At 34.8% G+C, this 14,309-nt stretch overlaps 1 protein-coding gene across 1 annotated transcript; it reads left to right on the top strand.

Moving 5' to 3' along the window:
• The first annotated feature begins 12,733 nt into the window (after nucleotides 1-12,733).
• LOC149171129 (uncharacterized) lies at nucleotides 12,734-13,513 on the top strand. Its single transcript, XM_089425853.1, has one exon. The coding sequence runs from the start codon at nucleotides 12,734-12,736 to the stop codon at nucleotides 13,511-13,513; it is 780 nt and encodes a 259-aa protein (XP_089281979.1).
• The last annotated feature ends 796 nt before the right edge of the window (nucleotides 13,514-14,309 follow it).

Below are 14,309 nucleotides of genomic sequence, written 5' to 3'. Positions count from 1 at the left end.
TAGATCTATAAGCATCTAGAAACACTTCACCACCAAGTTGCAGATTCCATTCATACAATTTAATACAATTGAGGAATGTTTAAAATGGTGGAGTACACAAAGCAAAAGTAGGCGATTGCTCACTTTGGTCGTCTTCTGGGAGATCTGGAAAGGTCGAAATCAATTGATTTTTGGATCCAATAGATGGGGAGAAAATGTAATCTATGAATTCATAGAGCAGTGGGTTATATCAGATCAGAAAGACGGCACCAAGCAAAAAAGGAAGGCAGAAAAGGGGAGGGTACAGGTCACCAATTACCCGGCGGGGTTTTTTGATGGGGCAACACAAGGAGGGAGATGTGGGTGTGGAATTTGGATAAAGCTATCAAAAGAACAAGAGTTCTGGATTCACTGGAATGCGGGAGAGGGAACAAGTATGAAAGCAGAAACAATAACTTTATGGGGATTACTATGGTTTATCAAATTTCTGGATATCCCACAAATGCAAATTTATGGGGATTCCAGATGTATGATTGATCATGTTATGGGGAAGAATAACATCCAACAAAATTCACTACAAGGCTGGCTGAGACGTACAAAGCCTATGGAATACTCTTCATCAACCTTCCATTCAGCACATTAGCCGGGCACACAACAAGATCGCGGATGAAATGTCAAAGAAAGGATTACTAGCCACAGAAGAAGGTATGCATATCCTGATAAAAATAGGATCAGATGTGACAGAAGTAGATAATGTCAAGCTACCAGGATAGAGTACTGAAGATCAACACAAAAAAGAAGAACATCAACACAGATAAGTACCTTGAAAATCTTTGTATCTTTTTTGTACAAATTTTGTATATGGTCTTGTATAGAAAAGACAGAAGAAAGATTACTTCAATATAGCTATATGTAGAACATGTTAATGATCTAAGATGCATTTTAGTCTTCTAGATTCCCATTGTGTGAATCTGAGAAATATTGTGGAAGAGGCAGAGCAAATACAGATTCAATGTTTTTGTTATATATTAGCATATAGTTTTAGATGATTGTATGCCGAGTAATTACAACTCCCTGTAGTCTTAGTGTGGATACCATCAGATTTATGAGGATGATCTGTGCTTTATATATATATACTGTTTTAACCATAATATAAAACAGACAGTTTTTCCTGCTTTTAAAAAAAAATAAAAAATTATAACATTAATGAAATTATAATTCCACAACTATTAGTTACTACATTCTGCAAATAAATAAATAAACTTTTCATTAAAAATTAATACTCTCCCAATTTAAAATTACCACATTCTACAAATAAATAAATAAACTTTTCATTAAAAATTAATTCTATCCCAAATTTAAAATAAAATATATCTAAATTGTATATACACAATTTTAATAAAATATATATTGTAATAATATTTTGTCGCATTGTGGGCCTTTCGATTCCATCTCAGCACGAGTATCAAATTTCCATATCATGACGTTATAATTTCGAAATAGAATTTCATCCCACAAATTACAAATCGACATTCATTTCATTTTTTAAATATTAAAAAAGTCGGTGGCTCTAGAAGACATCAAGGAAAGGGCACATGTCATAATAATCGAGAGGGGCAGAGAATGTGGACACGAACACGCAACAAACACCAAAGTAAAAATAAAAGACTTTCAAAGTTTCAAAGAAAACACAACTGCCATGGGTTGCCCAAATTAGATGGCGAGTCGTCCTAAAAAATGCAAAGTGAACTGGACAACATACCCAGTAATTTCAGTGTACATCTTTCTTTTTCAAAGCTGAAGGTCGGCCGGAAACTTCGCCGACAATTGATGTGCCATCCTCGACACAGAGCCCGCCGGAACCTGGTAAATATCACTGACAAGTGTTAATCGTTGAACACAAGTTACTACTCCGCACCATTGGATTTTGGTTAGGATGAATTTGGGTTGGATTTATCTGTCATATAAAAAATTTTGAGGTTTTGGTCTTTATACTTTTTTGTCAAGTAAAGTTATATTTTTTTGTGGCTTAAAATAATGTTTTGATAATAATTTTTTTTTGAAAAATAACAAATTTTATATTAAAAATATAAGTGTTATTTATATTTTTGAAAATGCTATTTTATATATGTCATGATTCATTAAAAAAACAAACAAATAAACAAATTTTTCACTAATAAAAATTTGCTTAAAAAATTACTTTTCAATAACACATTCACTATAATGTAGGAATTTCCTAAATGCAAACTATTAGAAAACTAACTTCCATGTTGATTTCACCACTCTTTCCCATTATTATAAATTTGTAAATACAACAAATGTGTGATAATAAAATGAACCCTAATCTAGGGTTGTAGGCTCTAGGCAAGATATGAATGAAAGCCATTAAAAAAAACAGACACCAAAGGCCAGACACATGATTGAATTGCTGGACAAAAATTTCATTAATCAATACTTTCTAGTAGTTTCCCTTTATGTAAACAAGTAGATATTAGATATTGCACCAGAATATATTTACAAAGTTTGGAAATATGGTACTTAGACAACTTACCATTCCAATCCATGTACAACATAAAACTACAAATGTCCTAAAATACTTTCCATCTAATACAACTTCTAGGATATGGATGTTATTTATCCTGTGGAATGCGTACTCAAATAACTTAGTTCACAACATAAAAGGCTCAATGCATATCCTAAATTACTATGTCCACAAATATAAAACCTCTAAAATTTCTAATCACTGAAACAATCCACAACTATGTTATAAAATTCTACCTGTAACATCACCAAACTTCACCAAACCTCATGTGGGGCAGATTCTCAATCAACTCTTAGTTCAAATTTCAATAGACATTACTCGAGGATATATCATAGTCAAGGTTTTGCACCCATTCCATTAATAATGGAGGAAGGGGGAATCTCAAGATAAATTGAGGTTTTGGATACAAGAAAAAGACCCATCATGTAATACCTCATAGGAGAAATATGGATGATGTGCTAATTTAGGAAAATTGAATTCTAGAATATTTGTGCCCATTTTAAAAAATGAATGATGGTCTACTTGAACCCTTTGAAGAGAAGAAAATTGGAAATAAGCTATTTAAACCTCACTTTTGAATAATTCGATGATGGATTATTTGAGTTGATTTCCTTTATGTAATAATCCCTTATAGAACTCAATGACTATTACCAATGTTAAACACACATGGCAGCAACATAATCTAAAAGATGAAACATGAGAATACATTTTTTATTAACAAAACATATACATTTATAGTACATGGTTTGACCGTTGGGTTTCACATCCCAAGGTCTCTTGGACTTCCTTTTGTCTATTTGGCTTCCACACTAACCCATTGAGGATTAGGTGTCCAACATTCACCCCCTTAATCCGAAGGGTTATGTATGAGTCCAAGAAGAGAGTTGTAATCAGTGTTGCGGGGGAGCGCCCCCCCCCCTGATCCTCCTCCCAATCCGCGCTTCTGGTGGGAGACTCAGGAGCGGGTTGGGAGCGCGCTCCCGAAAAAAAAATTCACTCCCTACCTTTTCGGGAGCGTTTTTCCTTTTTTGCAATTTTTTTTTTGTAGTAATGTTCAAAATGCAATTTTTTTTTAAAGAAACAAATAATTTTTGAGTGGGGCAGCTTAAGGATCAAGTCTAGGCCCTAGTATTGATATGCTATTCATGGTAATGTTAAATTCTTAAAGTAAAAGTGACATTCTCCTTAATCTTCATTTTCATCCTTTTACTTAAATTTTTAACATTACCATGAAATGACTCAAGATGTTTGAGAGTGGTTCCAGCCTCATTGGATTTCATATGGAGAAAGTAGAATTTTAGATTTCATTCAAAATCTAGCAGACTTATCAGTTTTTCAGATTTTAGGATTGGGGGATTGCAATGTTTCCATTGAATTTTGTCACGTATTAGGGTATGGAACTCGTATTTAATCAAGAGCACCAATCCCTCTATGTACCTTGATGTTAGTGACATTGGTTGTCGAACTCCTCTATCATGACCCTTCTAAAAATGTATGCATCACTCAAACAAAATCTTGACTTGACATGCTATGCTTGTTCTATCTTATGTTAATGCTTAGAGGGTGATATTAATGACAAAGATCCCTATACAGATACAGAGGTAATGACAATGATACCTCTGGATATTAATGCTTAGAGGGTGATATTATTGACAAAGATCCTGATTTTCCAACAAGACTAAAAAATTAGACATTTCTCGTGGTGGCAAGAGGCCCAAGCATAAGAAATAGATAATATATTTACTTCTGTTTTCTAGTTTTAGTAGCTTTTATAACTATTGACTCTTTCATATTTATTGTGATATTTTTTTAAACAAGATATGAAAATTTAAGTTTGAAATTGGCAATTATAACTCATTAGTAATGAATTATGAATATGATACTTCATGAAAGTTGAAAGTTGTTTCATTTCATTTCATGTTAGATATTATTTGTTGTAATGGTTACACTTAGCTTACGAGTACAACTTTGGTGATCAATGATGATAAATGTTATATATTGAATTTTGAAAGCTTGAAACTTTAAGATTGATGAATCATGAGACTCAATATGTTGTCTGTTACTATGTTACTAACTTGTGGACGTGGTTGATGAAGATTATAACTTCTAGATGATTGTTGTTATATGGTTAAATCTATGTTTTTTTTTATGTTTTTTATATCTAATTCATTATTCTACATGTTTTTGTTGACATATATGTATCAAAATATCAAATATATATATATATATATAAAATGCTCCGGGATTTGCTCCCAAACCGGGAGCTTTTGAAAATGTCGCTCCCGCTCCCAAGTAACACTGGTTGTAATACAAAATATGCAAAAATGCATTGTAGCACTAGGCTGAATGTGCAACATGTGATAAGTGGATGCAAGTAATGATGTTATCCAACCATACATTCATGGGGAAGGAAGTGGAAATACATCTCCCCCAAGCTTATGGTATTGCACTCACTCTACCTAAATGACATACCATTTCAATTTATGATTTTATGATGGAAATCACAATGGGTTTTGTACAAATTTAATGTTTGAGCTGAGGTACAGAGCTTCCATATTTATGGTGTGAGATAATGGAGGTTTATGGTTGCTAGATGCTCCCATCCCAACTGCCCTTCCCATGCTTCTTTGTAATTTCACTCAAAGGTTTTCATATAAGTGACAAGAAGGTTTCATATAGCATCAGGGAATGTTGTATCCACATATCGAAGTGGCACTATGAGGATAATTATTGCTTCTCATTGTACTAATTTGCTCCATTAATTTTTATTTCCTTAGCATGTGATCTCTTCAGTCTTCTATCTTCATGGCTTCAAACTTTTCTCTCCCTAATCCACTTGGTTCCTTGGTGTCTTTTCAAAATTGTCTTTCTTTTTTCAGCCTTCTCTCTAGCTAATTATGGTCTTCGAGTGCCGTTAAACCCCTCTACTCCTCTGCCTTTATCCAGTTTCATAGATATGACCTATATTGGATAATTATATTACATTTCATCTATATCAATGCTTTCAAACTGGAAAAAATTAGAGGAATCAACTTGCATGGTCATTTTAACTACAATCATAGTTTCAAAAAACCAATTTTCAAACCTTTCGTAGCCATTTTAAGGCATAAAATGGAATTTTGGGGGGTCAAATATTTTCTCACTTGCACCAAGTCCCAAAACTATGATCTACATTCAATGGCCTTTCCAATGCTATAAGAATCACATCAACTTGAACGCATATGTAAAATTTATTCCTCCTATAATTTGACCTAACATGTTGCACACCATGGTATGAGAGGATGCCACATTAGCCCCATTACTCACACATATAGGGAAATCCACATGTGGAATTTCAAGAAGATTCTAGAAGTTCAAAAACCATAAATCTAATTAGGGATTGAAGAGGTCAAAGACTCACCCCTAAGTTGCTATAAGGAAATGTTAAATATCAAGTCACCAGGAAAATAAGAGGTTCCTTTGTGTGTCCTTATATTTATTTTATAATTGAGTTGCAAATCAAGTGGTCAAAAGTTAGAGAAAAAAATAGAGGAGGAAAATATTTTTAGTAACCTTACAAGGTAGAAGTATCAAGTAACTCCATAGATTGTACCTCTTTCTTTATATTTGCATATTCCCATACTAGAGAAATAGAGCATTACATCCTAACTTTCTAGTTGGATTTTCTATTGTACGAGTTTCTAGGGTAAATCTTGTGTTTAATCATTACTAGTGTGTGTGCATTTTTTTGTTCTCTATTTTTAATATTTTAGACATTTTATACATTAAGCATAATTCTGATAATTAAAGATTTAAGATCTAGAGGAAATATCCTTCATAGTAATGTTACTGGTATTTTATTAGATATATTGTAATGTTTTGTTCCAATGTAATATCCATGACAATTTATAGATCACCTTCTTACTAACCTTCCCCAATATTCTTTTTGTTCTTCTCTATCTCCTTTGTCTCTCTACTCCTTTATCCCTTCCTCTCTCTCCCTCTCCATTCCCTTCTTACTTTCTCACTTTCTTTCCTCATCTCACCCTCCCTCTCTAACACTCCCCTATGTCTTTCTCTCTCCTACTCTTTCTCCCCCCCACTCCATTACACTCTCTATTTCTCCCTCCTTGACTTAGTCCCCCATCACAACATCTCCACCAAAATACTTCTCTCTCTTTCCCTAGCTCCATATCTCTCTCCCCCTTCCCCCTCTCTTGATCTTCATCTTCCCCTCTATCTTACCTCTCTTTTTCCTAGTCTCTCTCACTTTTTCCCCCCCTCTCTCTCTTCTCCCATTGCTCTCTCACCCTATCACTCCCCACCTCTCTCTCTCTCTCTCTCTCTCTCTCTCTCACACACACACACACACACACACATTCTATCCCACCACCCTTTTTTGTCTCCCACGTTGTCCCTCTATAGTCCCCCTCCACTCTCCATCTCCCCTCTATCTCTCTCCATGTGTGTGTTTCCATATTCCCCCTCTCCCTCACCAGTCTCTCTCCTCCCCCCACCGCCTCTCTCTCTCTCTCTCTCTCTCTCTCTCTCTCTCTCTCTCTCTCTATATATATATATATATATATATATATATATATATATATATATATATACCCCCCCCCCTCATGCTCATTCTTTTTCTCCCCTCTCCAACTACTTTCCCTCTCTCTCCCTCTCACTTATTCACACTCTCTCTATTTCTGTATATCCCTCTCTCCTTCAGTCCCTTTCTCCCTCTTCCTACACCCTTCATCTTCTCCCTCCCTTAGTCCCTTCATCATAACAACCCCGCCCAGATTTGTCTCTCTCCCCCTTCCTACCTCCCTCTCTTTCAAATATTATAAACATAAGAGTATGAACATCCTCTTAACACATGCATGCACTTTTAGCAAAACAAAAACATGTTTAAAAGTGGATGTGCATTCCTAAAAGCGCACACGCTTTTGAAACTACACATGCACAGCTTCCTAAAAAATCAAAGTTTGAAAGGATTTATGGCAATTTAGGGAGCATCAAGGCTATAGGATTAGGAGTGTTTGCACATTTCAAAGAATGCACATGTGCATTTCAAAGAATACACGTGTCTCTATGTGAGTATCTTCCTGCATGACCCATTGCCAATTTTGAGACCATTCTTCTTGTGAGCTCTCTATTGCTTAAAGTTATGTTTTGGCTATTCTCATGCAAGGGATTTTTTATTCAACAAGCTATCATAATATTAAAAGATTGTGCATGGTGAAATTTATTATTATAACAATAGTATAGATAAAAAAATATATCTAGATTGAGCACATTCACATCTTCACTTTATAAATTATTATCATAATGAATGTCTATCAAAAAAATCTATATTGATAATCCCTTGGGTCTGAAGATATCAAGGGAATCGCTAGAGTAATGTTAGTGAATGCTTCCTGGCTCATAAACTAGCTAAGAATTCCCTTAATATCAATCCATTCATATTAATAAAAGATATAGATCACTCTTATCACCATTCTCAAATTACATGAATAATGACAATGTACATTAATGATAACAAATACATCACAAAAGTTAAATTAAGGGTTTACGTTTGTATAGTTATATTATGGTTATTAAAATAATGGTCTATACCTATGTTACCATAAACGGAAAACGGGACGAAACCAGAAAGGACAACTGTATGAGTAGTTTGGAGGTCTCGCACTCAAGCCAAATTTAATTAAAAGACTAAATAATTTGAGTATTGTTTATCTCACGTTGATGTTTAGCCAACAATTGTTTGTGTGTGGAAATTTGAAAGAATTATATATATATATATATATATATATATATATTTTTTTTTTTTTTACGTATGACTAAGATTTATTATTTGGAAGAAAATAACAAGTAGAATATGTAATTGACTGTACGTTTCTTAAACCATATATGAAATTATGTTTAAGCTATAAGTTTTACTAATTTACATTAAATAGAGACAGATTTTTGATTGAGTCGAGAGGTTTATTCTACAACTGGGTGTGAAGGTGACGTGTAAGTATGTCTGCTCAATTTGGAGTTGACATGTGCCCCTTTTAAAATAAAAATAAAATATTCTCTAAATAGAAAAGAAATGTTAGCTAAAAAAAAAAAATGCTATGCCATGTTTAATTAGTCTTCCATATGACCTAATGAAATTTCATGTAAGTAAAAAAATAAAAGATAAAAATTAAGTGAGATGTTTAAACTTTAGACTTTTCAAAATAATATGACACTTCAATTAAATAAATTATTTGAAGATCTATGTTAGCTAATATATGTAGATATCAACTTCACCTATATATCTATATATATAGAAACAAACAAAAAATTAAAAAATATATATATTAATGTTGTATGTAATAAAATATAGAGTGTGAGTTATATATAAAATAATTTAACATGAATTAATATTGAAGTATACTTCAAAATATATTAATAACAAAAATACTATTTTAATGTGGGTTGATAACTCAATGTATATATATATATATATATATATATATATAGATAGATATATATATATATATATATTTAAAAATTTATGTGTATATCACATAAAACTATAGTAAAAAAAAATTATTCAAAAATACAATTTAAACAATTAAAAATACATATTATTTTTGCATCCTAAAATAAGTTTGCACCTCAAGAAATTTGATCTATCTAAGCTTAGGTTAGATCAGTGCTTAAGATAAATCTATATTGATAAACTAAAAAAAAAAAAAAACTAGTTTCCATTATATCAAAGATATCAAACAAATTTTATATAAATATACACTGGTAAATTATGAAAAAAAAAACCCTAATTTCCATTATATCAAAGATATAAAAATATAAAATAAATTTCAAGTTTAATAGATAATTTTTTGGTCCCATGCCACTAAAACATAAGACTTGCAATAAGCTAGGCCAAAAACTCTAAATAAAAGACATTTAGATCAACTTTGTAGCCACTTGCCAAAACTCTAAAAAAAAACCATTAAAAATAAAACCACTAAGATCAACTTATGCAGGATTCCAAGTTCGTCATGAGTAAAATTGTCTAGGAAAAAACCAAGCTCTCCGCACGCATCGTCGTAATACGGGAAATCTCCGTCTGCTGTTAGTTCGCCTTGCTTATTTGAACCCATCTCTTCAATGCTGCTCTCTTCCTCGGTGAACCCAATTTCATCTTCCATGGAATTTATAACCACGTTCAGCCTCATCTCACCCTCCACGTTATCCACAACAGTATCGTTATATTCTGGATTACTATAGTTGTTATCCACGCTATCGATCCTGTCGAAGAAGGCCATGAAAGTACAGTCATGCCCCAATATTTTTCCGCTATTAGTTGGCTTCGCGTTTGGCGAAGCCAATCCGCTATTCAAATTTTCATCTCTCCCTCGCTTATTCTGAGAAATTAGAGAGGATGCAGCCATCTCCGCTAACAAATGCTGTGAATAAAACGTAGCAGATACAACAATAGAGACTCTTGTTTGTATCAGCGATCCTCCTTCCTTTCCTCTTTGAGAGTTAATGCAAGGAATGGGGTTACTAAATTTTTCAACGAAGCAGCGCTCACGACCACCACCACAGCTTGTTCACAACATATAGATAGATGGCAGAAAATAGATGACAAGAAACACCATTGAACGTGTTGTTTTTAAAGGGCTTTTCGTTTTGCAAACTTCGTTTAAACGGCAAATAATAGGACACGCACCCAAATGAAGATGGCGTGTTTGCAATCACGACCACAACCGCGGGCCGTCCACAGAGACTCCCATCTTGGTAAGTCTTTTTACCTTTCCACGTAGCTTCATTGCAATAATTTATATTGTGGGCTAATTAAAATTATTATGATTATTTTTTTTTTTTCTAGTTTAAGACTAACCTAAGTACCCACGGGGGATTTGAACCGGTGACCTATCGCAAGGAGTGTCTTAACAGCGCACCCATTCACCGTCAATCCAAAACCCCGTGGGCAAAATTATTATGATTATTATTATTATATAGATTTCAATTATTTTTTATTATTAAACTTAAATTCTTAAATTATAACATAAAATTTTGTTTAATTGATATACGATGCTTATAATTTTTTAAGATATTGTTATATTAATATTTAATTATGTATAAAATTGAAAGAAGAAATAAAATGTTTTATTGGTAATGTAAATAACTTATCGTGAATTTTATGTTAAAATTAAGTTTTGGACCATTCCTAAAATCTTTTAGGATAAAAGAGTGTTATTTTTTTTTATGATATCAATGAAATAAGAAGTATTTTATTTTCAAATTTTTACTATATATTTGCATGAGATTTAAATTTAAAAATATTTTATATCTTTTTAATCTTTAATTAAAAAAAAATTATAGTGATCTTAGATCATATCTCTTAATACCTAAATAAACTTATAAACAATTTCAAGTGATATCTTTTAATCAATATTAATAATATTCATGATAATCAAAATATTAATAATTAAAAAATTAAAATATATAATTATAATTTATTAATTATTAAAATAATATAAATCAAATAAATATTTAAAAAAATATATAATATTTATTAAATATAAAATTAATCTTTAAAATAATCCAATAAAAAATATTATTTAATTTAAGAAAACATATAATTATGAATATATTTTATATTATTAAGACCAATTGAAGAGTACACTATGTTAAAATGTTTGAAAATTAATTGAATCTAGTAGCCTTGATAATATTTCCCTAGAAAAATATTTCGAAGGACAACTAATCATGGTTACACAATAGGACCCGATCTTGAATTTTGAGATAGCACGCGCTGCCTAGGGTTACTTTTGCAGAACAGATCGGCTTTCTGCATATCGTTCATCGCCCAATACCAAACAAGCGTTCTCCAATCTAGTAAATTCATTGCCGCCTCAGCGTCCTCGTCCTGCTGTCTCAAAATTTGTCAAGAAATTAGACGGCCTTCAAGAAGTTCTTTTGCCTCCTGCGCTACCTCGCTTGGTTGCTCTTTCGCTAACAGAAAAAGGACTCATTGGTCAGTTTATGGGCCTCTGGCCCTCCCCGAAAACCGTCCATAGATGGGTTGAGAGAAACTGGTCTGATAAAATACAAGGGAAGATATCCATAAGATTCTGCAGGAAAGGGTACTTCACATTTCACTTTGAAACCAAAGAAGACAAGGATTTATTTTCAGAAACGGACCCTATTTCATGGATTCCAGGGGCCTGTATCTCAGCAGATGGACCCTTGATTTTGATCCTGAGCTCGATGTCCCCAATGATATCCCGGTCTGGGTCCAGCTCCCTCATCTTCCCCTTCACTGCTGGGGGGATGATTCAGTCCTAGCCATTGGGAATGCAGTTGGTAAATATGTAGATCGGAGCGAGCCAAAAGACAACATGCAAGCTTGTGCCCAGATTTTTGTTGAAGTGGATCTCGGCAAAGGCCTCCCGGAAGCCATCAAGCTCAAAGTGGACGACTGGAGCCATATTCAGCAGCTGGATTACGAGCAGATCCCGTTCAAGTGCAAGGTATGTCACAAATACGGCCACTTTGCAAATCGATGTACTAAGCTTATTAATGTAGAAAACGGTCTTCAAGAGGAACAATGGGAAGTGGTTAAAAAAAAGAAATCGGCCTCCCTGGCTAAAGGTACCTCTGAAGCTGATCCATCGGCCTCTGCAGTAGGTCATCCTTCCCCCTCTTCTCCTGCACCCTCCAAATCTCCCCCCCGCTCCCCTCCTCCGCCTCCTTCATCTAATCCCTTCTCTATCCTTTCTCTCCCTGAAAGCCAACCCTTAGACCCTCCTCTCATGAAAGCCTCCCCCAAAGCTCTTCCAAATCCACCTTGCCCCTGATCATCTCCTCTCAGCCCCCTTTGGATCCTCCCTTAAATAGAATCACCATGAGCTCTTCCAAAGACCACGGAGGATCTAGTGAAACCTTCAAGAAGCCTGTACCGGGTAGGAAATCTGCCAAGCAGCATCAGGGTGAGAACAAACAGAAAGATATAGTTATGGGCACTCAGACACCCATAGAATCTTTCATCCTGGGTCAGCATGAAAAAGATAGAGATAACAAGGAACAAGGGGGGCGAGCACCACCTCGGACATCACATTTACAATGATAAAAATATTGTCTTGGAACAGTAGGGGATTTGGGCACCCCTCCAAGATAGCAGCCCTTAGAGATCTCATTCACCATGAGAAACCTGGAATCATTTTGTTGCAAGAAACAAAGCAAGGTTAGAGGGAAATGAACAGTATCATAGAACAGCAGAATCAGTATAAAGGAAGTATCAGTGAAGCAAGAGGAGCTTCAGGAGGAATAGCCACTATCTGGAACCAGAACATATGGAACTGTAATTCGGCAACCATCAACCAACACTGGATCAAAACAGTCTTGGAAAACAAAGAAGATAGGCAAACTGTAATTATTTACAATATTTACGTGCCCAACCACTACAGAGATAAGGATTGCTGTTGGCGCGATCTAAAGTCCAGCATCGATGAAGAAGGGAGTTCCAACATTATTTTGGGAGGCGATTTCAACCTTATCCTCCATGCCAACGAAAAGAGAGGCGGCAGTTTCACTTCTGACCCCTATAGAACACATCTGGAAAGCATCATGCAAGAATCCAAACTTGTGGACATTATACCCAAAAATCGGCGTTACACATGGAGAAATCGCAGGATTGGCGCAGATAATATTATGGAGAGATTAAACATAATTTTAATCAATGTTTCGCTACTTTCCATGTTCTCTGTTGGATATGCCAGCGTTTTGACATGCCCTGTCTCAGATCATTTCCCTGTCACGCTAACGCTGGAAAATCACAGCAATCTCGGGCCTATTCCCTTCAGGTATAGCTCCCTTTGGAATGACATTCCAGCAGTGGCTGAAATCGTCCTCAGTACCTGGAGACAGCATGTCGAAGGGTCCCCTGGATTCATATGGGAGTCCAAATTAAAAAAAAAACCAAACAGGCAATTAAAGAATGGGCCAAAACGAGCTACAAAGAGCCTGAAGAGGTAAAAAAGGAGCTTAAAAACAACCTCAACAGCACGCAAAGAGCGATAGAGGAGTTTGGCCTCTCCCAAGAAAGTAAACAACAGGAAAGTGACCTCTATTCACAATTGTGCCAAGTTAAGAGAGCAGAGGAGTTAAAATGGAGGCTAAAATCGAGGCAATTGTGGCTGCAGGGAGGAGATAGGAACTCAACTTTTTTTCATAAACAAACAACAACCAGAAAGATAAGGAACAATGTAAGCTCCATAACAGATGCTGAAGGTAATAGGCAAGTAAACCAGGATGCCATCCGGAGGACAGCAACAGAGCATTTTCGAGACCTCCTAACAGAAACTAAAGAACAGGAGGATTATACTGAGCTATTGCAACATTTGCCTACAGGGATAAGTAAACAAATAAATGACAGTTTAACCAAAGAGATTGATGAGGAAGAAGTCACCAGAATGGTATGGGCTTTTCAGCCTGACAAAGCCCCAAGCCCTGATGGTTTTCCCATATGTTTCTATCAAACATTCTGGGGAATCATTAAAAAAGACCTGATAAAAATGTTAAAATGGATCTAGCGAAACTGCAAAATAGGGGGGTACACCAACGCCACTCATCTGGCCCTCATACCCAAAGAAAATCGGCCCTCTTCATTTGCTAGATTCTGTCTTATATCCCTTTGTAATTCCTCCTATAAAATCTTGTCCAAAGTCATCACCTCTCGCCTCAAACCCTTTCTTCCATCCCTCATTTCTGAAAAATCAAGGGGGGTTCTTAGCAAACCGACATATAACTGACTCCATCCTCCTAGTACAAG

Source organism: Pinus tabuliformis, chromosome 4_2 (assembly GCF_031772625.1).
Source record: "Pinus tabuliformis cultivar Carrire ecotype Pingquan chromosome 4_2, CPIR1, whole genome shotgun sequence".
Lineage (NCBI taxonomy): Eukaryota > Viridiplantae > Streptophyta > Pinopsida > Pinales > Pinaceae > Pinus > Pinus tabuliformis.
This window is presented reverse-complemented; position numbering and strand designations above follow the sequence as displayed.